Raw genomic sequence first — 25,343 nt, 5'->3', positions numbered from 1 at the left:
GAATGAGAAAGGCTGGATCTGACCGCTAGGTGGATTAATTTAGGTTTTTATCATCCCACATACATAAGACATACGTAACACTGGCGTTTTTTTCTGGTACACGTTGCCCCATAGCGCTCCATACCTCCTGCTGTCCAACTGCTCGACAAATAATGAACAAAATGAATTTTGTTTTTCTCGGCTTTATCGAGTCTCAAAGAAAATCTCATGAGAAACTGTCAAAAAGTTTTTACAAAATCGAAACAAAACGAAACAAATGCAGGCTGCGTAAATACACCACCTTCATAAACTCTTCAAATAGTGATTTATTTCCAGAGTGTGGTACCATTCGAGTAGTTCATTTTGTACCAACTTTTTTGGAAGATTTCTTCCTGAGTGTTACGTATGTCTTATATTTGAGGCATCACCCTTTACTTTGCGCCTTACACAGAGCCGAATCAATTGTGGGGGCCCGGGCCCAGTTTTAAGTGGGGGCCCCAAATTAAAACAAAACCGTTTTTTTATCGTACGAGTTAACAACATTTATTTGTTATTGAAAAGTTACCAAAAATTTGTTAGATTTTTTTTCTTATGAGTTTTTTTTTTTGCAGGAAACTTATTGAATAAATAATCAACATTCAACTCCTTCATCCGTTCATCGCTACTTAACCCATTCCCGGCGGTTGATGCCATATGGTACTCACGGATACTGATTTTTATATATCAGCTAGAAAAATGTAATTTTATGAGCAAAACGTGATTTTTTTAAAATTTTATGTCATTGTCCTTCGATTTATAAATAAAGGATAAAAATCACTACAATGGCAGTTGGTATTATTTTACGAAGTTAAATCTGATTTTTTTCCCGCCGGAAATAAGTTAACAATGCTAAGTTTGACAGCCTTTCATTTTTCATAGTCGTCATTCCAAAATAATCCAAGGTGAACTCATATGGAAATAACACTGAAGGAAAGTTTCATATTGAAATTGTCTGTTCAAATTTCCTTACAGTAAATCGAACTTTTGTTTGAATCTCTTTTTTGATAAAAAAAAACCTTTTCTCGATCTGTGGGGGCCCCAAAAACGAAATGGCATGTTACAATACTGTGTTTTACACTGCTATGAACAGCGATGTCGGCAGATAAGGCAACACTGAACAGGAGTGAAGAGCACATCAGCTGTCTTCCCTTTGCGGCAATTGTTGTCTGAGGCTCAGCATCGAGGGATTCTTCAAACTATAGGTAATAGGATTACAGCACATACATAAGACATACGTAACACTCAGGAAGAAATCTTCCAAAAAAGTTGGTACAAAATTAACTACTCGAAAGTAACAACCTCTGTAAAAAAAACCTCTGTTTGAGTACTTTATGGAGGTTGTGTACCTGCGCAGCCCAGCATTTGTCTCGTTCCCACTCGAAAAATGCAGCATTGATTTTGTAAACAACTTTTTGACAGTTTCGTAAGGGATTTTGTTGTGGGCTCGAGTAGAGCCGCGATGAAGAAAATTCATTCCGGTACCGGGTGATGTGGGGCAAAGAGTATCAAAAAAATCGCCAGTGTTACGTATGTCTAAGTATGTGATTACAGTGTCAGGGAAATGGCGCCTTATTCTGATCTGCGCAACAGTATCGCTTTTTACTATGCGCCTTATTTTCATCCGCTCGACTGTACCGCCTTTTACTATACGCCGTGTTTACGTCATTGTATCAAAATACACCTTCATTGTATCAAATACACCTTTTGCAGTAAAGTTTTGCTTTTCACTAACGGAAACAATGAAAAGGGTGTATTCCTAGTTCTACGTTCATTTTGGCATGAAGTAGATTTCGTCTTCAACAAATATCGAACTTTTCAATATATTTTTTTTGGGATTTAAACCACTGCGGCCATTATTTTGGCCTATAGAGTTCTCCAAGCGAAAACACACGAACACTACGACACGGCCCGCTTAACACTGTATATTGAAATTTGTGAGAGTGTGAATCAAACTCGGTAGTTTTTTATTCTCTCTTTTAGATGACAGTTCTCACAGGTGACAAAAAATTCTTACAGCTAACAAAGAAAATCGAATACATCGCACTAATACAAACGAGCCATGAGAACTCTATTGTGGTATGTGGTACTGTATTTATATTATAAGTCATTTCAATAGTTAGAAAAGAGATACAATATTTTCTCGATGTTTGAAGGTAGATAGTAACCACATACTTAGACATTCGTAACACTGGCGATTTTTTTTTTTGTACTCTGCCCCACATCACCCGGTACCAACACCAGTTGAACTGCTCGACGAAAATGAACGGAATGAATTTTCTTCATAACAAAATCCTTTAAGAAACTGTCAAAAAGTTGTTTACAAAATCAATGCTGCATTTTTCGAGTGGGAACGAGACAAATGCAGGGCTGCGAAGATACACAACCTCCATACACACTTAATTTATCTCGGCAAACTTCCCAACAGCTGATTGAAGTCGGCGAAGTTTCTAACGAATGTCAGCAATATATTTCGACGAACATTCAGCAAATATATCGATTTACCGTAAACCAGCAAGTATTGACGTTTCCTTTGCCGAAGTTCTTAAAAATTCTGCCGAGGACTTGTAGAACATTTCGCTGAGTTTATCAGCTGTTGAGTTCTCGGCAATAAAATGTAAGTGTGTAAACTACTCAAACAGAGGTTTTTTTTACAGAGGTTGGTACTTTCGAGTAGTTCATTTTGCACCAACTTTTTTGGATGATTTCTTCCCGAGTTTTACGTATGTCTTATGTATGTGTAGTAACTCACTTTATATGTTTTCGGTAAAATCTCTATTTGTTTAAAATTTGTTAGAGACGCCCTTTTACGAATTATTCCGAATATGTTAAAAACAAACCAGTTATACACTTAGAATAATTTTCACGTCATAATTACCGGAAAAGTTATGTGAATATTTTCCACTGTCATTTTCACGTAGATTTTACGTGATTGTCATTTGAGTTCATCATGATCTGGTGAGATGATTTATCCTATGAATCTTATACAGCAGACATATGCATTTTATGTGAATTTCACGTAGAATTCAACTACCGGTAAAATGGAAAGCATTCGATTATCTGCTAGCTACTACGTTTGAGACAATGTAAAATTCAAAATTTTGTTCCCCCAATTCTTAAGAGACGGCAAATAGTTTTTAGAAATTATAGAAATATGTTGCTTGATAAATCGCACGGCCATGCAAAATCGGCGATTCGTAAATGAATCAAACGACATAAAAACCGGACAAATATTACGACATTTGCCGGCGATAACTAGTGTAAGCTGCAACTGTTTATGTATAGGAAATTCCTCGACCTTTGAACTAAATCTGTGTGAAACCTGTAAGCTCAAGGCTCGATGTCAAATTCGTACGGTTTTTCGATAGCTCACTATTGGCAAGCCGTAGAGAAATTCTATTTTATTGTCAGAGACTGAATTAGACAACAGCTTGATTTCTGTGTATTTTCACATAGAGAGTTCACGCGATACTTCTTCTATGACATTCTGTTTGACGTTGCCAAGTTTACGTAGATACTACGTGATAAAACATAGTATGCATATGATTTTCACGTAGATGTTATGTTTGTCACATAAATCATGTAAAATGACAGAAAATGAATAAGTACAGGAAATTTCACGTAACAATAATGTGAAAAATATTTTGAGTGATAGATTTTCCTCCGTGTAAGTACACTCAAAATATTTTTCACATTATTGTTACACTCAAAATAATTTTCACGTCATAATTACCGGAAAAGTTATGTGAATATTTTCCACTGTCATTTTCACGTAGATTCTACGTGATTGTCATTTGAGTTCATCATGATCTGGTGAGATGATTTATCCTATGAATTTTATACAGCAGACATATGCATTTTATGTGAATTTCACGTAGAATTCAACTACCGGTAAAATGGAAAGCATTCGATTATCTGCTAGCTACTACGTTTGATACAACGTAAAATTTCCAAATTTTGTTTCCCCAATTCTTAAAAGACAGCAGATAGTTTATAGAAATTATTGAAATATGTTGCTTGATAAATCGCACGGCCATGCAAAATCGGCGATTCGTAAATGAATCAAACGACATAAAAACGGACAAATATTACGACATTTGCCGGCGATAAATATTGTAAGCTGCAACTGTTTATGTATGGGAAACTCCTCGACCTTTGAACTAAATCTGTGTGAAACCTGTAAGCTCAAGGCTCGATGTCAAATTCGTACGGTTTTTCGAAAGCTCACTTATTGGCAAGCCGTCGAGAAATTCTATTTTATTGTCAGAGACTGAGTTAGACAACAGCTTCGCCATTTTGATTTCTGTGTATTTTCACATAGAGAGTTCACGCGATACTTCTTCTATGACATTATGTTTGACGCTGCCAAGTTCACGTAGATACTACGTGATAAAACATAGTATGCATGTGATTTTCACGTAGATGTTGTGTTTGTCACATAAATCATGCAAAATGATAGAAAATGAATAAGTACAGGAAATTTCACGTAACAATAATGTGAAAAATACTTTGAGTGTACGTGAAATTTCCTGTACTTATTCATTTTCTGTCATTTTGCATGATTTATGTGACAAACATAACATCTACGTGAAAATCACATGCATACTATGTTTTATCACGTAGTATCTACGTGAACTTGGCAACGTCAAACATAATGTCATAGAAGAAGTATCGCGTGAACTCTCTATGTGAAAATACACAGAAATCAAAATGGCGAAGCTGTTGTCTAACTCAGTCTCTGTCAATAAAATAGAATTTCTCGACGGCTTGCCAATAAGTGAGCTTTCGAAAAACCGTACGAATTTGACATCGAGCCTTGAGCTTACAGGTTTCACACAGATTTAGTTCAAAGGTCGAGGAGTTTCCCATACATAAACAGTTGCAGCTTACAATATTTATCGCCGGCAAATGTCGTAATATTTGTCCGTTTTTATGTCGTTTGATTCATTTACGAATCGCCGATTTTGCATGGCCGTGCGATTTATCAAGCAACATATTTCAATAATTTCTATAAACTATCTGCTGTCTTTTAAGAATTGGGGAAACAAAATTTGGAAATTTTACGTTGTATCAAACGTAGTAGCTAGCAGATAATCGAATGCTTTCCATTTTACCGGTAGTTGAATTCTACGTGAAATTCACATAAAATGCATATGTCTGCTGTATAAAATTCATAGGATAAATCATCTCACCAGATCATGATGAACTCAAATGACAATCACGTAGAATCTACGTGAAAATGACAGTGGAAAATATTCACATAACTTTTCCGGTAATTATGACGTGAAAATTATTTTGAGTGTAACGCATTAACCGAAATAAGGTATTTTTTACTATTCGATCAAGTACTCTTCTGGCAAAGTGCAACAATAAAAAAAACAATATTCTGTCATTCTGTGGAAAGAAAAATATATACGGTATAGCTTAGCTGTTTATTGTGTGATTCTATTGAAATTCATTAGATAAGAATATGCCATGGCAGAACCAATGACAGACGCTAAACCAAAAGATCCCGATCTCGAACACGAACTGGAAATTCTAGCATTCAACGAATTCCAAAAGTAAGTAACGAGGTATCCCTTGGCATAACAATAATAAATATTGTCCACGTATTATTTAGGGCCGACTACCATTCTTGCCTGCAGTCGTTGATTAAATTACAGAAATCGCAATCCGAATCCAACATGAAGGTTACTCACAACCGAGCCGTGGTCGAGTTCTACTTGAGCGACCTGCGTCGGTATGACCAATTCCGTAAAACGATGATTCAGATCACCGAACTAGCAGGTGAAATTCAATCTGTGCCGGATGTCAAACATCCGGAACTTGCGGCGGCTTATGTTAATCAGGCTATGGTTCTCTTCCACTTCAAACAACCACTGGCGGCGTTGAAAATCATGCTTGCGGTTTTGGTCCATTTTGACCAACTGGATGATTATCTGCTGCGAAAGGCAGGCATTTTCACAGTGCATTTATTACTAGACGTGAACCAGCCGAGGAAAGCTAAAGGATTGTTGGCCATGCTGCAAGCACGATTGAATATTCGAGTGCAGGACATTCTGAACGAGGATGAAGAAGAAGAACGCCCGGTAGATAATGAGAGCAGGAAAGATATTTCGGAAATTCAATTCGAGGAGTTTCGGAAGGAATTCCGGCTGATACTGTTCCGGTCAAATTTGTTAAACGGTAAAAAGTATTTTTTGATTCCATGCGAAGATACTTCCGAATATTCGGTTCTGAAGGGACATCAGTACTACTTGGGAAACGATTATCAGATGGCAGCGAAAGAGTTGTCGAAGCGATTTATTAATGAACCCATTCAAGTTCAGTTGCACGGTGAAGATCAAAATACGTGTTTGGCAAATAATATGGGCCTTATTCATTTTGCAGTGAAGCATTATGCCTTAGCTGCCCGTTTTTTTCAACAGGCTTTGTTATTTGATCAAGCGGCAACGGATAAAAGTTCGACGGAGAAAATTGAGGGTTCGCCATTATACTGTGTTGGGGCTACGAAACGGTTGGAAATTTTATATAACCATGGTATAACACTCTTGCATTTGCAAAAACCACGAGAGGCTTTCGAATGTCTGCTAGTTGTACTAAATTCCTATCACAACAATCCGCGGCTGTGGCTTCGACTTGCCGAATGTTGCATTATGGTGCATCAGCAAGAACAGAGAGAACAACAGAAAAATCCATCTGCTGTTTTCGTGCATCGTAAATATTTGCAGGAACGACCGTTCGGTAGTGAGACAGAATCAGCAGCCATTCCCAGCACAAATTTGGAGTTTGGATCGCTCTGCTTAAGAAACGCCGTCACACTGATTGACTATCACACTAAAGAACTGGCGAAGCAGACGGAAATGGCTGATAAACCGGTGCCCTGGGATAAACTGTACGAAGGAGTTCCCTGTAATCCGTGTAAGCCCTTGAAACCTGCTAACCTGGAAAAACTGCGCATCGCAACGTTAAGTGCCTACAGCTATTTACTGCTTGCTTTGGGTGAAAATACGTTAGCTTTAAAATACGCCCAGCAGCTATTAAGCATACCCAATTTACCGGAAACTTATCAAACACTAGGAACGCTTTACAGTGCAGAGGCTTTGCTACTGTTGGACCGTATTCCTGAAGCACTTGCTCATCTTGATCCAAAGCGAATCAAAGATTTTACTGGAGATGATTTTACAACACGTGGATCACCTAACTGGACAATGAATTCGATTGAAGCAGCGCAAACCGTAATGCACTACAATTCAGCTGTAACACTCTTCGCCGCAGGTGATCACGAGAAGGCCAAGGTGTACATGAATGCCTGCAGTACCGGGCATGCAATAGTTCTGCCACATTTGAAGATGCTCAAAATGTACGTTGAGTTGGTCGGTGGTAATGTCGAAAAAGCTAAATTGATGGCACGTTACGATACGCCCAACTTGGTGTAACGATTAGTTATATAGAAAGTGTTTAAATTGTACAATAAATAATAGCGTTACAGCGGAAACTTTGAGAATTTTATTATCTATAATACATATTTTCTTATTTACTTATTTAAATCAAATATTTAAAAAATCCTGGTTCTCGTGTTCTAGGGTTCATGTGGGGCTACTAAATCATTTAAGTGACCAGACGTCTGTTACTTTGGCAAAATGTTTTCTTTTAAATACGCCTCGCAATATAACATGCGTTCAGTGCTAGGTCATATGTGTAATTTTAGACCGTCTAAGTGACTTTGTTACAGGAGCTAATAGTGCACTTGAAAAAAAAAAAAACGCATTCAAGTCCCACTTATGTACTTATTTTGAATTTTTCTTGCGAATGCTCACGAAGAAGGATTCTAAACTTTTTTAAAATTAGTTGAAAAATACATCTCGCTTAGTCGCTTCTTAGATTCTAACAGTTGAACCACTCATTACCGCGTATTTTTGTTTTTTCATACACATGGGTAATGTTGGTCCCTGCACCCTTTAAAATACTCGATGAATAACGGAATTCATTGTTTTCATTCAATTGGGCAGGTACACCGTCTTAATAAACTATTCAAACAGAAGTTTTCCTCTTTTAAGGACCATTGGAATAAGGGCGGGGCCATCCACAATCCACGTGGACAGCTTGGGAGAGGTGAGGGTGGGGGGGGAGGTAGTCTGTGCAATGTCCACGGTACACACAATTTTTTTAAAATTTATATGGGCAGTAGACTGGGACACGGTTATATGGGAAAAAAGTGATGGTGTTATTTTTTCGCTTCCATGCACTTTTCATGTTCCTTATGGGTCCTATAACAACTGTGTAACTTTTCAGATCGATCGGTGAAACGCCCGATTTGCGCCCGATTTTTAAACTTCCATACGATTTTATATGGGAAAAACCACTTTTTCAAAACTTTTTCTATGGAGATGTCCAGTTGGCTCCTAAAAATATATCAATATATGATATTTATAGGAAATTTTTCTTGGAAAAACTCTTCTGAAGACCGCAAGGCGCTACTTTGCTCGTGAAAAAAGATGTTCACCTCAGACTGAATGAATATCTGACGAACGGCTCACCATTGAATTTTACTGGCAATACTGCTGCTGCATACCTTTTGCTGTTGCAAATTCAACCATGTGATAAGAAATGATATCGCTTAAATTTATCTTGGTGGCTTCCCCAAAGATACTATGAGCAAAAATCACACTTTGAAAATTAATTCCACGCGAAATTATTTCTCATACTCAAGCGAGGGGTAAGACAGTAAGTAGGTTTGTAAGTAAGTAAGTTTGAGGTTTTCCGAGTTTGTAAGTAAGTAAGTTTGAGGTTTTCCGAGTTTTTCTGAGGAAACCTGAAAAATAAAGAGCAAATCTGAGTAACTCTCGTGTCTCTGAATATCCATCCTTAAACTTCTTTCCCACCGCAAATACACACATGAGTGTTGCTCGGTCCCACCGTTCATATATATTTTTTGCTCTCAAGGTAACCAAAGATGTGAATCATCTGAGATTTTCGGAGTAATATTGAGTAAATTAGAGTAACTCCCAAGAAAAAGAGCAACTCAGATAAAAGTGAGAAAATTTGAGTTTTTCTGAGAAAACGTGAAAAATAAAGAGCAAATCTGAGTAACTGTCGTGTCTCTGAAATACCCATCCTTAAACCTTTCCCCTACCGCGAATATAAATATGAATGTTACTCGGTCTCACCGCTCATATATTTTTGTTGTTCTCAAGGTAATCGAAGATGTGAATCATCTGGAAATTTCGGAGTAATATGAGTAAATTAGAGTTACTCCCAAGCATAAGAGTAACTCAGATAAAAGCTGTCTCGCCCCTCGTACTTAAGCAAGTTTGCAATTCTCGCCAAACATGTGAAAAGGGCCCATGTGCCATATGTAAACAAGCCAAATTTTCTCGTTTTTTGATTAATACAAGCGAAATCTGCCCTTACCAATAAGCTTCATTGATAAAAGAATTTACTCTTAATCAAACAATCTTATTTGTACGGGTAGATTAAGCTTGTATTTATTGAAAAAACGTGAAATTGTGGCTTGTTTACATATGGCACATGGGCCCTTTTCACATGTTTGGCGAGAATTTAGCAGCATGCTGTAGCAGTGTTGCTGGAAAATATCAATGGTGAGCCGTCCGTCAGACAGTCATTTAGTTTGGGGTGAATAGCTGTTTCTACAAGCATCGTAGCGCCTTACGGTCTTCAGAAAAGTTTTTCCCAGGAAAATTTCCTACAAATATCATGTATTGATATATTTTTAACAGCCAACTGGACATCTCTAAAGGATAAGTTTTGAAAAAGTGTATTATAAATAATATATAAATGGAACGTAGTATCGTATGGAAACTTTAAAAATCGGGCGTTTCACCGATCGATCTGAAAAGTTCCACAGTTGTTATGGGACCTATAAAGAACACGAAAAGTGCATGGGAGCTAACATTTATATTTGTCCCACCCTAATGGGCAGTTGTCCAGGTGGGGTTCAAAAATGTTAAAAATCTGTCCACGTGATATGTGGATGGCCCCATAGTACTTTCTGAACCATAATTCCTTGAAGATTACTACGCCTGTGTTACGTATAACTTAAATAAGTGCTAAAACTGTTTGTTCAACAGTAGAAACTGAATGTAAGCCTATTGCAGCATAGAGGCTTGAATGTTTTGAATAGCAACTTAATCCACCCGATCGAATAAGAGTGACAATCAATTATGAAGGAAACAAACCTGCAGTTCGTGTGCATGACTGAGTTCGACCAATTTATTCAAAGAGATTTGCATTTCACATCAAAATGAAATTGAACAGTAAATAGCATTCTATAATATAATATCACCGTGCAGATTTTTTGCTGTGTAGAAAATTATCGAATTCGCGTTGACGGTGTTGCTGATACTTGTTTGGTTTTTACATGCGAAAAAGAAGGAAGGAAATATTTTCGCTTTTGTCATCACGCACATTTTGACAATTACATATGAGTGTTCACGTAGGTGCGAACAGCCTTAAAAATCTCTTTCAACGCGAATAACCCGAATAACCCCTTCACGTTCTGTCAATTTTGATACAACGGTATAGCAAACGATCAGTGTACCCGCTCTCTTTCCTTCCTTGCATCTCGCTCGTTCACGTTGCGGCAGAATTTCAGTTTCCCACCGCGCTGTTCGAATTTAGGTCCGTTTTTAGTGTATAGTTATTCCCCGTTTAAAAGGAAAATATCTATTTGTGAGTAAAAATCAAGTGGAATCAGTGTGAAATTTGGATTTTTTTGTGACTACATAATTACAGACAGCCGAGTGAAGTACTGGTGATAACAAAGGTGAGTAAACCTTTTTACTCTGACGACAGCGAATGTGCAATCGCGGAAAATGGAAACCTGCTAAGGTAGTGCCGGTTGCTGTCTATCTCGTTCAGCCGCTAGACAGAATGTGAGCCGGCTTTTTTTTCGTCGTGCGGAATCATATGCAATTGAACGCTGCTTTTGTACAATTGTAACCGTTTTATATTGTGAACGGGTTGAATGTTTTACCTGGATTTTAATTTAAGGCTATCGTTTTGAAATTTTTGAAAAAAAAAAACGGTTCGCGTCTGGTAGAAGGCATGAAAGAGACAAAACTAGATGTTGAGATTGTGGGAAGAAGAAGAAGCAGTTTACGCCATTCTTGTGGTAGGCCAATTATACTGTGGCTCCAGAGCCGCTAAGGTCCGTTGCTGTCATATTCAAGCCAAAACGGCAAATTAAGATTGCTGATATATGAAATACATGAGTTGTTTTATTAGAAAAAAACATTAGTAATAATGATTCTCCGTCTACCGAACCTGTAATACCACAGTGAACGATTTAGCTTGGCCACTAATGTTTTTTTTCGGAAAATTGAAATCGTTGAAGTGTGCGTGAGCTGCGTTTCGTTGGCAACCACCGCAAAGTGCCTGAGAGAGATGGGAACGAGAGCGTGAAAGACATGAATGAGAAATTAAAAAAGTGTCGGAGTTAAAGTGTTAAACTGGTCAGGTCGCAATGGAGACTTACGATCATTATTTGTAAAATTTCATTCAGTATGGGTATCGTACATGAAACAGAATTGGTAATAAGATATTCTACAAAAGTCCTATTTACATAGTGAAGCGCATGGTGTAAATATGAACGAGTTAGTACGGAAACTATTGCCTGTATGTAATGTTGCGTTTTTCTTATTTATTAAACCACAAAAAATAGGTTAATGAAAAATTAAGCTAAATATAATTGCACAAGGGAGGGGTTCCGTTTTATGCATTTTTTTTTTTATTCAAAATTGCGTTGAACCGCGTTGGATGATTTTTTTTAACTATATTCCTGACGAAATTGTAGAGTAATGTTGACGAGTTGAAGGGGTTGTGTATAAGACACGACCGTAAGATTAACTTAGAACTACGACAGCCTGGCTTATGTTAATGTGTTTCAGGCGATTGGCTCGATTGTGATTATTAAACTTAACAATACAAATCGGGAAATTTTAGTATTCTTTCCCTCAACTTTTTTATGTGACTCATAAGGCGTCGTACACAAATTACGTAACGCTAGAAATCTACATTTCAGACCCCCTCCTCTCCTATGTAACGATAGGTAACGTTCGACATGACTCCCCCCCCCCCCTTATATTACGTAACGCTGATCAGCCTGACTCCCCTCCGAAATTTTCAATTTCGAGCGAACATAGTTACGTAACAGAGCGGGGGCCTAGTGTGGTTGGTAACGTCTCCGTCAACCACGCTCGACGCCTGGGTTCGAATCCCACCGCCGACATAGGTGTCGATGGTTGTGAGGTGGCGTGATCCACTCACAACCAACCCAACTGGTCTAGATTCAATCCTAGCCGACACCGGGAGATTTTCTGAGGCGAAAAATCTCTGGGATCACGCCTTCCATCGCATGAGGAAGTAAAGCCGTTGGCGCCGGTCCGTTAATAAACGGGTCGTGAGTTAGGATCCTGGGTGTGGAGTCGCCTCCCTGGGCGTCGGTGATTGGCCACAACAGTGGCGGAACTAGACCGACGGAAAATAAACGAGAATAAAAAAAAAAAAAAAAATAGTTACGTAACTGTCTCTTCTATCCCCCCTTTCCCCTTACGTAACAATAAGTAACGCAGACTCAATCCCCCTAATTTGTGTACGACGCCTAAATGAATTTCGAAAATATTGGTGTTAGGTGATATTTGGCTACTTCAGGCTGTTTTACGTAAACTAGAAAACAATCTTGGATTCCAAAATTCGTATGGAGTCGATTTGTGGATTCTGGACATCACTCTGATTCCGAGAAGGTCCACAATGGGTAATGTTTGGTTATTTTAAGTAGATTTACGGCATCTGGACATTATTTTGATTGCGTAAATACCCGTTTTGGGTGGTAATTAAGCATTATGCTCTTTCCAAGGCACCCGAAGTCACGGAAGTCAATGGCTTCTTAAGTTGATTGTCGGTCCCTGAATATCATCTCAATTCTATTTCAGTCAGTTTTCCCGAAACCGGAAATCACTATCTTGAAATTTTAAATGGCGTTCAGGGTTGATTTCCGAATCTTTGATATCAACCCGGTTCTCAAAATACCCATATTGAATAATATTTGACCTTGTTTTAAGCTTGATTTGTCGATTTTAGTTTTCTATTAAAAACCAGGTTCTGCATTTTTCATCACAGATCACAATTTTCCGCATTTCGATGGATGCATAGCTAATTTTCCAATCGATTGCTTTAAAAATAAAAGAAATTCGATGAAAACTGATGAACTGAGTTTTGAGCGTTTGAAACTGGACAGTTTGCTTGATGCTCTCGATGTTTCGGTTTTTTAAATTGCACCCCTATAATGTTATAGCAAAACGTAATTCTACTTCAAAAAGGTATTGTATTCCGTTGTTGATATCTGACCTGTTGGGTTACCGCAGGGTTTAGCACGGCTAATCAAAAAGTTATCAGCGTCACTAACTGGTATTCAGCTAAGGTGACATGCATAAATTACGTACCGCAAAAGAACAAATGTAACAAAACGTAACACCACCGCCTAATCCGCATAAAAGTTACTTAACGTAGTAGATAGAATTTTTCGCCCCTTGTTTCCTAGATAGTCTGTATCGAAGTCTTCATGAGTCCAGATTACCTCGGCCTTCCTAACAGCTGAATGTTTTCAACATTTAAAACTTTAATCTGTTCACGTTGGTTGATCGTCTTCTTTCAAGTTTCTCAACGCACTTTCACGGTCGTTTCCTTGGTAACATTGTTTCAACATTTCAGCAATTTTTCTTTTTTCCTAATGACACATCGAATCATTATGAAATTGAATGTTGGTTCCTCACACATGAGGCAGAACAACTGGTTTTCTGATCTCCTTCATCTCCCACCTCCATGATCCCTATTGTATTTTTCGCAATGATTTTAATCACATAAAAATACTTGAATATTTTTAATGCTTATTTTGAAAAGAATGCACAATTGCTCCTGCAGGCGGTAGATTTCCCGTCTAAAGGTTACTGATGAATCTGCGTCGGTTTCGTTCTCGATATTCCAAAAATCAAATGTGGCAGCCATCGTTACGGTTATTTTTGTGCGGTACATAAAAAAGAAAACATATGACGACCTTTAAGCTACTTTCTATCCTATGTATTTCATCGCAACACAAGCATTGCGTTAGTTCATTTTTCTAAATTTATAACTTAATTTTGTAACTCAACTATTTTATAATATGTTATCATAATTTATTGAATATTTCCTCGTTCGCTGCTGGGGCTGATGGCATTCCTTCCTGCGTTTTGAAAAAAATGTGCAGCTGTTTTTCAACGCCCGCTTAATTTACTATTCAACTTGTCGCTTCGGCGATGTGCTTTTCCTACCAGTTGGAAATTCTCGATCATGTTCCCTGTTAACAAAAAAGGTGACAAACGCGATATACAGAATTACAGAGGCGTTACTCCTCTTTGTGCTTGTTCAAAAGCATCTCGATAGACCAACACGGGTTTTATCCAAATCGTTCTACTACTACCAATCTCATACAATGCTGTCACCCGCTATGTACATAACATTCGCCGGTTTGATCATATTTCTAGTTACCAGAAATCATTAGTTGGGTGTACTTTCAAAATCTACTTAGATTTTAGACTATGTACTCAGACCCACAAAATATTATTCGACGGACCTCCGTATTTCTCGAGATTTTACACGTTTTCTCAATTGCCCCAATCAAGAAATCTTCTCCTAATCAGATGTGCTACCGATATTGGTAAAAAAGCTTTCCGCCATCGTAGTGTCTGTTTTTAGAACCGCCTGCCAGACGTGTGCAAACGAGCTATAAGTTACTCAACATTTAAAAGATCGTGCAAATTGTATTTTGCTCAATTGAATTAAATTAAATGAAAAAATTAAACTGATCTGCAGAGGTTACTCACAATGTTGTGCGCACAAGCTTTGAAAACCATTATTAGGTTATTTGTGTAGCAAATGATTAGATAAATAAATACAAATAAATAACGCACAAATACAAATACAATTTACTACTACATGCATACAGAACATGACTGAAGGTGCCCAAATCGACGCAGTTTATGTTGATTTAAAAGCTGCGTTCGATCGCGTCGACCATGGTAAATTAGGAGTTGCTTCTGCTCTCGTACAATGACTACAGTCTTATTTGGAAAATCGAACGCTGTAGGGGTAAACAGGGTAAGACCGCCCACCGTAGTTTTACTATCAAGTTATATAATTGAAAAATAAAAATTGAACGTGTCTATTACAGTATAATTACATAACATTTTGCACTCCTTTCTGTTTTGATAGTGCGCGAACGGTCACAGAAATAATTAAAAACAACCTTTCAGCTTGCAACCAGTCAATGCGCTATTGTTTTGCGGCAACGGGACTTAAGGTTATTCTGTCTAAAAATCTATTGTTTTGTTCATGAATATACGTTCAATCGCTTGCCTGAATCTGTCTTTTTTCGGAAATATCGAAGACCGTGCGTAATCTTGTAATTTTGACTACTTTTTCGGTGAAATATGAAAATGTTCCACTGGGGGTAAAGCCGCCCACTATACATGGGGTAAAACCGCCACGCCGAGTCGTTGGTAATTTTGTTCTTCAAAAAAAAAAAAAAAAAAATTAAAATATGAATAAAAAAATTAATTATTATTATTATTACTCTAAACATAATAAGTCTTCAAAAAAATCATACAGACAGGTTTAATGAGTTTTTATTTTTAGCTTAAAGACAGGTATATTATAAATTGAATATCTCGAAAAACCCCAATTCTGAAAAATCTATTTATTTTGAAAATCATAAAAAGTTACCTAAACATTGATTTGAACTTGGATAATCAAGAAACAAAATAAGTTAAAAGTTAAAAAAAAAAATATTTTTCAGATGTTTCACAGTGTATATTTTATTCAAAAAGAAAAAAAATACCATCTACAGCTTTGTCAAAGACACTATACCGATAAAATCTAAAGGCCTAGAGCTAAAGTTTGGCCGACTGAATTTCCGTCGATCTGGGAGCCATTCTAGAATTTTAAAGAACTAGCAACATTGCAAAAAGTAAAAGTCATTTCAGTTTCAAAGTTTTTTGTTTCAATTTGTTTTGCTATATATAGTAATGAAAAAATGAAGTACTGTTTTCTATTTTGATCAAATCGAACATCAGGAAATTTTAAAAACATAAGCTTTTTTCAGTTCCCCACCGATAAAAATCATCGCCGCAAATGGCTTGAATTTTGTGAATTACAGGAGGGTTTTTTAATAATAGAAACGACACATATTTGTGGCCTAAGTTTGGCGTTTTGAAAATATCAATCCGAATAAAAAACAAAGTTTTGCAGTTCCACTTTGATCACGATGATTTATACTCCATGTCGGAGAATTGAAAAGCACTAAAAGTTACCGGGACCTGTGTATAAGTTTGTGGCTCAAGTGGCAAGTGAGACATCGTATAATATGTCGATTGATTACGGTCACTCCGAACAAGCTACCCAATGTCCGTGCGAAATTCCATGTATCACCAACAGCCGTAGTAACTCAGAATCTCAACTAGTTGTCAACAGTAAAGAAAAACAAAATTTAAAATTCATCAGAAGCAGAAGACCAGGGACAATAGAAAGGAGATCTATGGCGTTATGAATTTGTACCCATTTAAAAAATAAAATATCGTGAAGATTTTTGGAATTTATTGCTTTTTTTTATAATCGTGTTTCATCTCTAGAGTTTTCGCATTTTATTATTGCTAAATCACAATACTTCCCATCTACTAAGACAAACTTGACATGTCAAACATTCTTATATTCGATTGGAACAAGTTTTGACAGTTCGATTGGAACTTTTCAGTGACAGTCGTCCAAACTTTAACTATAGGGCTTCAATAATGAAATTGCAGCCGCAACTTTTTTTTCTATAAACAAAATTGCTTAAACGGGCGGTCTTACCCCGCTTACCCCTACGTTAAAATCGGATCACAACATTCTGTACAGTTTTCGAATCTATCTGGCGTTTATTTGTTTATTTGTAAAAATTACATCAACAGGCCTTGTGGCCCAAATGATTGTACTATGCTAAAAATTACGTGCTAAAGTCAGAAAGCGGGTCTTCAGCATCTCGCGGCTGGTGTCGAAATCGAAGCTTGTAGAGAAACGATTAAAATGGCGCTGAAGACCGGTTATCGTGCTGAAGCTACTGTAGTTCGTTCGCCTATTCTGAACGTGAAGGAAGAGGCTATTTCGCAACATGCGTGGTCTAACGTAAATATTTAGTTGCTCGAGAATTGCCGGACAGTCTATTCGTGAGGTAAGCACGTCCGCGACGAATATTGCCCTGGATATGTCCCGACGGATTTGCAGTGTATCCAAGTCGATGAGTCTGCATCGCTGTTCGTAGCTAGCTAGTCGAAAATGGTCGTTCCACGGATGTCTTCTGAGCGCAAAGCGAACAAATCTTCGTTGCACTGACTCGATTCTGTTTTCTCCATTCAGGTAGTAGGGATTCCACACTGAAGCGCAGTATTCCAAGTTGGAGCGCACCAAAGCGCAATACAGTGCCTTCAGGCAATAGATGTCGTTGAAGCTTTTGGCGATACGCATAATAAATCCCAAGTTTCTGCTAGCCTTGTCAATGATGAATGTCATATGTTGTTTGAAGCTTAGCTTTGAGTCAAGCAATACTCCCAAATCTTTCACACAGTTTGTGCGTCGCAGAGGTGTATTTGACAAATTGTAGTTGAAATTCAGTGGACTACGCTTTCTGGAGAATGTTATTATCTCGCATTTGTCAGCGTTCAATTGCATGCGGTTGTCCGCGCACCATTCTGCAAAAAACCCTTAACTGGTTCTGGAGCGCTGCGGCATCTGACGGAGTTTTTACCTTGGCAAACAGTTTAAGGTCGTCAGCGAATGACAGCCGAGGGCCTTGAAGTCGAAAATTGACGTCGTTTAAGTAAATCAGGAATATCAAAGGCCCGAGATGACTGCCTTGCGGAATGCCTGAGTGAGCGGAAAAAGATGTCGAAAAAACTCCATTAATGTTCACAACTAAACGCCGGTGAAGCAGTGGGCCTCCGATGCCAAGCTTTGCCAGTTTAGCCACGGCGATTCGGTGGTTCAGTTTATCGAAAGCGGCGGATAGGTCCGTGTAGATGACGTCCGTCTGAGACTGGTCGTCAAAGCTGTCCATTACGTAGGATGTGAGCGTCAGGAGATTTGTGGCCGTTGATCGCTTAGGCATGAACCCGTGTTGTTCGTCGACGATGTACTGCTTGAAGAACGAGAAAGTAGGTTCAAACACAACGAGCTCGAAGAGTTTCGATATGGAGCAAAGTGCGGAGATTCCACGGTAGTTGTCGATGTTACTTTTATGGCCTTTCTTGTGCACTGGAAACATGTACGCCGATTTCCAGACCGAGGGAAAGACGCCAGTGCGAATTGATTGAGCGAATAGACGACTCATCGGGGAAGCCAGACTACCAATGCATTTTTTAAGGAAAACGGATGGAATGCCGTCTGGTCCAGCGGACATGGAAGACTTGAGTTTCGAGGCGGCCAATGTTACCGCGCTATCGTCAATGGAGAGGTTAGTCAGTGCACGGCCAAGAAAGGGGACACGTTCTGTACAGGTCCTAATTTCATCCGTCGTTAACCGTTCGTTCACAAATACTCTAGAAAATTTTCGCGAGAACAAATGGCAGATTTGCTCGACAGAGTTCGCAGTGACACCGTCTAAGTGCATACTCGAAGGAAGGCCATCATCTTTACGCTGTTCGCTAACATATTTCCAAAACGATTTGGGGTTGCGTTTGAGCCTACGCTCGACATTACGAAGGAAGCTTCGAAAACAGTAGCGACTTAATTGTTTGTAGCGGGTATTAATCGATAAGTAGTGGTTCCGTAGAGGTAGTGTTCTGTATCTAGAGAACCTTCTCAGGGCTGCTTTTCTCTCCGATTTAAGACGTCGTAATGTGGGGTTCAACCAGGGCAATTTCTGTTGGACGGAGATGGTCCTTTTTGGGACGTGTCGATCTATGGCGTAATTTAAAATGTGGGAGAGAGTTGAGGCGGCAGTATCTACGTCGTTCGTGTCCAAGACAGCATCCCAATCGATTTCAGCTAGTAATGCGTTAATACTATCAAAATCGGCGCGGACAAAATCGTAATAAACGGTTGTCGGTGCCGAAATCGTGTTGTGAGAGACTCTCTGATGGACTGCCATAAGCAGGGCCGGGTGATGAGGAACGTGTTTAACGAGTGAACAAGGAGCCAGCGTCACTTCTGGGGCTTGGCAGCGTACAGTAGCGAAACAGAGATCCAAAAAACGTCCGTTTTCATTGGTTATTTTATTGCACTGTTGGAGAGTGGCAGTGCTGTAGCAATCTAGCAGTTCGCTGGAGGTTGGTGACAACGTAGACGAGCCGGGATCGACGTACATGAAGCCATTACCTCTTTCTCGCCAAATAATGCCGGGCAAATTGAAATCACCCAAAACAACCACATCATCGACAGCGGACGTCATCGAAATGATGGTATTAATCGAAGACATATGTACGCGAATCAGATCTAAATCACGAGTCCGATCGGGAGGGATGTAGATGGCACACAAGTATAGTGTGCGATCCGAGAGTTTGATGTGGGTGGGTGACAACCTGCTCAGCAGTCGACCACTCGTCGCGCTCGAGGATAGAGGCACTAAGTTGGCGGTGAACTGCGATCAAAACTCCACCACCTGAAGTTTTACGGCAATTTTTTGAGCTCCGGTCACAACGGAAGACTTCATAGTTGGGCCCGAAGATTTGCCGCGAAAGTGAACGATTGTCGAGCCAGGATTCGGTCAGTACAATGATATCGTATGGACTGTCAGCACAAGCCAGTAGGTAGTCGGAGACGCTGGCGCTGGTCGACGGACTGAAAGCGTGTAGCGGATCAATGGGAGGTCTGGAATTAGCGTTTTCGCACTTGCCTGTTCTGGGGTTTTGGATGCCTCGTCCCTCGCATCCACACGCAGGACCGGGACGGCTGGTGATCGCTGGCTGGATTGGCTCGACTGCGGCGGGGAGATTAGAGGCATCCATAATGCCAACACCGATGCGTCCCGGTGTAATGTTGCGTGATATGTCAGTTGGAGAAGGTCTTGGTCTTGTCCTAATAGTACTGTCATGCTGGTGGGAGCCGGAAAATTGGTCGTCTCGAAGCGGTGGGTCGGCAGTCGGTCGGCTAGAAGCACGGAGCGCATCAGCATTTGAATGATTGTGGACAGATTTATACTTGCCGCAGAAAGCAGTCTGGAAGTTCCGTTCCCCTAGCCCGCACGCAGGACCAGGACGACTGATGAACGCTGGCGGGAAATGCTCGACTGCGGCGGTGGGGTCAGGAACTTCCATGATGCTGTTAACGTTGCGTCCCGGTGATGATGGAGCGTGATTGATCAAAGATCCACTGTTGCGGGAGTTTCCGATAAACCAGCATCTGACGCAGTTGCACCAAAAGGGGCGGGTGCAGCTTGTGCTGCTGAGGTAGCAGATGCGGTAACAGTAGCAATGTTGTCGTTAGGACTGTTAGGACCGGAGTGGCTGGAAAAACGGAAGCGGTGGGAGGTAACCAAACAGTAGAATTGGCTCGGGTGTCGGAAAATTCTCTAAAAACAATCCCCAGTGGCCAAGTACCGGGTCTCAAAGCAGTGGCTTTATGTTCCGGAGGGACGCCGACCTTGAACGAGACAAAGTTAAGAGACTGAAGGTCGGTACCTTTTTTCACCAGAGGGACGACTTTAATTGCGTCTTGTGTCTCTAAACCATCTCTGACCAGTTTTTCAACGACATCAATTGTCACGGTGGGATGAAAACGTGAAAGGTACACCCAAAACAAATTAGGTGGAGATTTAGCCACAAGCCTCTCTTGATTTTCGACGTGTCTGGTACCAACCGCAGGTTCGTTTGGAGACTCTGGCTCGCCACGACGACGCTTAGCAGGACGGTCTCGATTTGGTATTCGCACCGGGGTAGCTGAGTTTACCTTATCGGCAAGTTTAGCTACATGTTGGTTGTTCTTAGCGATTTCATCTTTAAGCTCCGGGAAACTGTGCAATTGATCGCCGAGGACTGAGGCAACCACACTCCCGAAGGAAGAAACAACATTTTTAAATCGGGTGTATTTCATCAATTTTACACACTCATCGCACATCCAAAACAGGTTGTGTTTTTCACGGACGACCTTAATGAACGGCACGTTAAGACCAGCACAGCGGATGTGGCAGATTTGATCGCAAAAACCCATGCATTTCAACAGTTCATCTTCCTTCTTAACAGATTTGGCACAACGGTCACAGGCAGCCAAATCAGTCATAATGACCCGATAAATGAGTAAAGATAGATTGGCGTGTAAATGATGAAACAAACTGGAACTCGTGTGATGATGCTCTTAATCCGGATAAACAAATACAAAGGCGAGTGGCTTAAGAATAGAGCCGAATAGGTAAACAAACTATCTGAGCGGGAAAACCTTGCAAGTTAAATGACTAAAATCACTACACTGCGGAGCGGAGTTCACTGATATTGGGTGGTATAAAAGATGTTCAAAAGTAATCTATCTGGCAACACTTTCGGTCAAAAATAAGTTTTTTGGATTCCTTGCTTTATTTTCTTCAAGTATCACCTATCGGTGTTTTCCGAGCGTCTTACGTCTATAAATTGTAGGAAATAGAAAAAAGGTTGTTTTGACAAAAAAATGCGTTATCTTGCAACAAAGATGGGGGTCTCACAGAGCGGGGGGTATTCCAATCGACACCAAAATCGGGATTTTTCCGAAGTGACACTAGATGATTCTCCCAATTTTGAGCAAAATCTGTGATGGTCGTGTCCAAGTGGCATGTACACTTCGTATGGATAATAGATGACAATAAATATTTGAAAATGTTCACACACACATTTCATATTATTAGAATCGTCAAGTTTCGAGTTATTTATTATATATGATTTTTTATGCGGTCCCTATTCATTATACCATTTTTTTATTGCCTTTAAAAAAAATTCACAGCTACTTTGAATTTGAATATTCTTAGTGATGAAAAAATGTTTGTAGTTTGGGGTAGCGAACATGAAACTCAACCCTGTTTTGAAAACTGGAAATATTACTGTGAAAAAGTATATAGAGCACATAACGACAATGCAATGAGCTTGCAAGGTAACGCTGTTGACAAGAGCCTGCCTTGAGGCACTAGCAGTGTATCGTCCTCTAGATTTCTTCCTGCTTTCGCTCTGGTCGAATTGGTGATGCCGGGAATATTAGGGGTAGTTCAGCGTGCATTACACCATGACGATGAGTTGTTGCCGGCGGGTCAATTTGGCGAGCCATATGACGATGATAATAACGTAATAAAATGGGCAACATCCGAGGCATAGCTGTACATTGTGTCAAGAAGTAGGGCTTTTGTCAAGTCACAATGCGCAAGTGGCCCTCTATGAGGCGACCGGCTAACCGCATGTGGAATCCATGGGCAGAAAAATGTTACTTTTATTGGCTTCATTGGTCCAATGGATTCTTCTTGGTCGCGTGGTTGTTGTACTACTATTTTGTGCATTTGACGTCTAGTTTTTTATCACCAGCTTGACATTATTGCCTGATTGACCGTCTAGAAGCGGGCGAAAGCGCATTCCGAAGAGAGGATTTTATTTTTACATAAGTGTGTGTGAACATAAGAATTAGAAATAAAGCAAATTATTCCTTGCTATTTTGCAGATTGCAAAACACACAAATAACTGTGAGATAAGGTTGTTATTTTTTGTTAGTTTGCACTCAACACATATTTCTCTATCTGCATACGATCTGAGCCAGCACACAATTGAGACAAATTAATGAACAATTGATAATAGAATTAAGATTATGGTCGCTGACTTGCTCAGCGACGAATAGCCATGTCGCCACTATGGTATGAAGTGAAACTTCGATAACCTCAGCCGGATGGTTACCACTAAGCTGAACGATGAACATTCTTCCATGGCCTGTAATTGTTTTATTATTGTTAACTCTGCTGGAATGATAATAGTCGCACATCATCGCCGAGGAGTAGCAGTGGTTACGAAAAAGTTCCCATAACATCGAGGGCTGACAAACCCGCAGAAAGTCAGACTCAGCTATACCTAGCCTGAAATTGTCAACATTTTCTTTTTATCAAGAACGGCCCACAATGAGTTCAATAACAATAATTGATGAAACCGATAAGTGTGACGATTAATATGATGGATATAACAGGGCAGTCAAGTTCGATAGAAGTTAACGTTAACGCCATTCGAAGAATGCCGTTATGAAATCAAAGATGAGAGAAGAAGTGAAAGTTGAATAGTGAGAATGTTTGAATGCCTAATTGACATAAAATTTCATTTTTTGTCGACCTGTAACCATATCGACCTGTCACTGTGACGATAACACTGTTTCTGATCCACTCAAGAATGTCACTTGGAATACTATCGAAAAAGCAAGCTAACAGTTAGGGTAAATGTTGTAACTCTAAACTGTTACATCAATTATTTATGATTGTTCATGATTCATTACAAAAGATTGAGAAGGCACTACTATTGTTTGGTAATTAGTTTTGCTTTTATACACAAAGAAATAATTACATTTTCCTTTTTTTCTCTCAGCAATCAATAAAATTGTGCGTGTTTAATCGATCCCCTGTCGATTCCCATGTTATTCCTAATGTACATCCTAACCTAACACTTTTACTTCTCTCCACAAACGTAATTCCGTTTCTCAGCTCTGGAGCGGATCGGATGTGTAATCAACCTATCTGAACGACCGCATTCGTAGTCTTCTACCACCGGCCACGGTACTATCGGGAATGGTTAGCTAGCCGTAAAGCACTTAACATTTCATCGAAAATTGAACCTTTCAACGCATTTGATTGACCGCTTCGCTCAATGTGTCGGACATCATACGTGCTTGCCCACGGGAGTTGGAGAAAGATTTATTAGGAAATTTCGCGCTCCTTTTCTTGTTGCTTGCGCACTGCCTGGTCAAAATCTGTCGCAAATTTGAACCTGGTTCCAGCCATATTTAGGTATACCGTTTTCGTGTTTTTATTTTTAATTATTGGATTTTGAAATCAATTTGTATGTTTAGTTGAATGATAGACATATTTTCAATCAAAACTACTCAGTCCAGCAGCGGTCACAGCCAAATGTTTTTCTTTCTCCCAACATTGAGCTGATTCGCTAGAGCATTCGCTTTTTGCGAATCGCTCGCTCTCTTTAGATAGGAATGACTCAGCAGAAATGTGTTTTCAGCTTAACGTGTTCCTAGCCATTTCTTAAAGTTTGATTTGTCGTATTGATATGCGTTGCTCTCACTCCCGGTTCCCTTTCATTTCAATATATCTATTTATTGCGAACGATGCAAGCGGTCTCCAAGATTAATTTATGCTTTCAACTTTAATGGATATTGTATGTCAGTCGCAAAAAAAAAACGTCTTCCGAAATGCGGCTTCACCCAGGAAATAGTAATTCGGCTTAAGTGGATCTAAAAATTTGAGTAGTCATCACTACTTCGCGTAGTTGACGAAGTACATGACAAGAGGACATGATGATGCACTTACATTTTTCTTTTTATAAATAGTAACATAGTTTATAGAAGATAACCTTTTAAAATAAAAAAAAACATCTGAAAATTATACTTTTAGTTCAGTCAATACCATTTTGAACGAAATCACTGAACCCTGTAAAAAGGATGAGTTATCATAAGATGAAACAATTTTTTAGGCGTATGAGAAAAATGAGCAGTGTATCTTGTACATAAGAGTTTAGTTTTATCTTTATTCAGCTCTCTGATGCTTTTAATAAGAAAAAAGATAAAAAGATGAAGACAGAGTGGCAAACATTACCAAAAATCATTAATTTGAAATAACTTAACCTGTCGTTCAAGACAGAGTTGTCTCAGTTTCAATGGAGTTTTTTATAAACATGCAGCCATTATCAGTAGAGCGACTGTATAGATACTCTGAAATATAGGATGATTGATACACAGTTGAAAACAGTTAAAATGATTGTATCAAATTTGAGAACACCGTATGTTAAACGTTGTTGCAATATACCAAGTTCTAGCTTAAACGGAAATTATTTAGTTAAAACCGCAAAAGGAATCAATTCTTTAAAATACAATCGAAATTATTTCTTTGAAATATCAATACATTCGAAATAAAATCAACCGCACTATACGTTAAGATTCATTTTCAAAAATGTGTAAAAAGTATATTCACACATGTCAGAGCTACTATTTTTTTAAATCTTAACATTATTCTCCCATATGAATTTAGGTTTAAAACAGCGAAATGACATTATTATGTTTATTCTTATTGATTTTGTCGTTCCTACATGCCC

General features: G+C 39.1%; 3 protein-coding genes across 3 annotated transcripts in view; 2 read left to right on the top strand and 1 right to left on the bottom strand.

The window, feature by feature from the left end:
* Positions 1-5,383: 5,383 nt before the first annotated feature.
* Positions 5,384-7,513, top strand: LOC129727370 (CCR4-NOT transcription complex subunit 10). Its single transcript, XM_055685169.1, has 2 exons — positions 5,384-5,576; positions 5,636-7,513. Exons 1-2 carry the CDS (start codon positions 5,491-5,493, stop codon positions 7,452-7,454), a joined length of 1,905 nt encoding a protein of 634 aa, XP_055541144.1. The 5' UTR covers positions 5,384-5,490; the 3' UTR covers positions 7,455-7,513.
* Positions 7,514-10,600: 3,087 nt separating this feature from the next.
* LOC129731880 (calphotin-like) overlaps positions 10,601-25,343 on the top strand; it is a 167,481-nt gene continuing 152,738 nt past the window's right edge. Inside the window, exon 1 of the mRNA XM_055692242.1 lies at positions 10,601-10,801. The gene's annotated coding sequence lies outside the window, so the exon portion shown is untranslated. The remainder of the gene's footprint in view (positions 10,802-25,343) is intronic.
* Positions 20,362-21,315, bottom strand: LOC129728408 (uncharacterized). The gene has a single exon (XM_055686846.1). The coding sequence runs from the start codon at positions 21,313-21,315 to the stop codon at positions 20,362-20,364; it is 954 nt and encodes a 317-aa protein (XP_055542821.1).

This window comes from Wyeomyia smithii, chromosome 3 (assembly GCF_029784165.1).
Source record: "Wyeomyia smithii strain HCP4-BCI-WySm-NY-G18 chromosome 3, ASM2978416v1, whole genome shotgun sequence".
Lineage (NCBI taxonomy): Eukaryota > Metazoa > Arthropoda > Insecta > Diptera > Culicidae > Wyeomyia > Wyeomyia smithii.
This window is presented reverse-complemented; position numbering and strand designations above follow the sequence as displayed.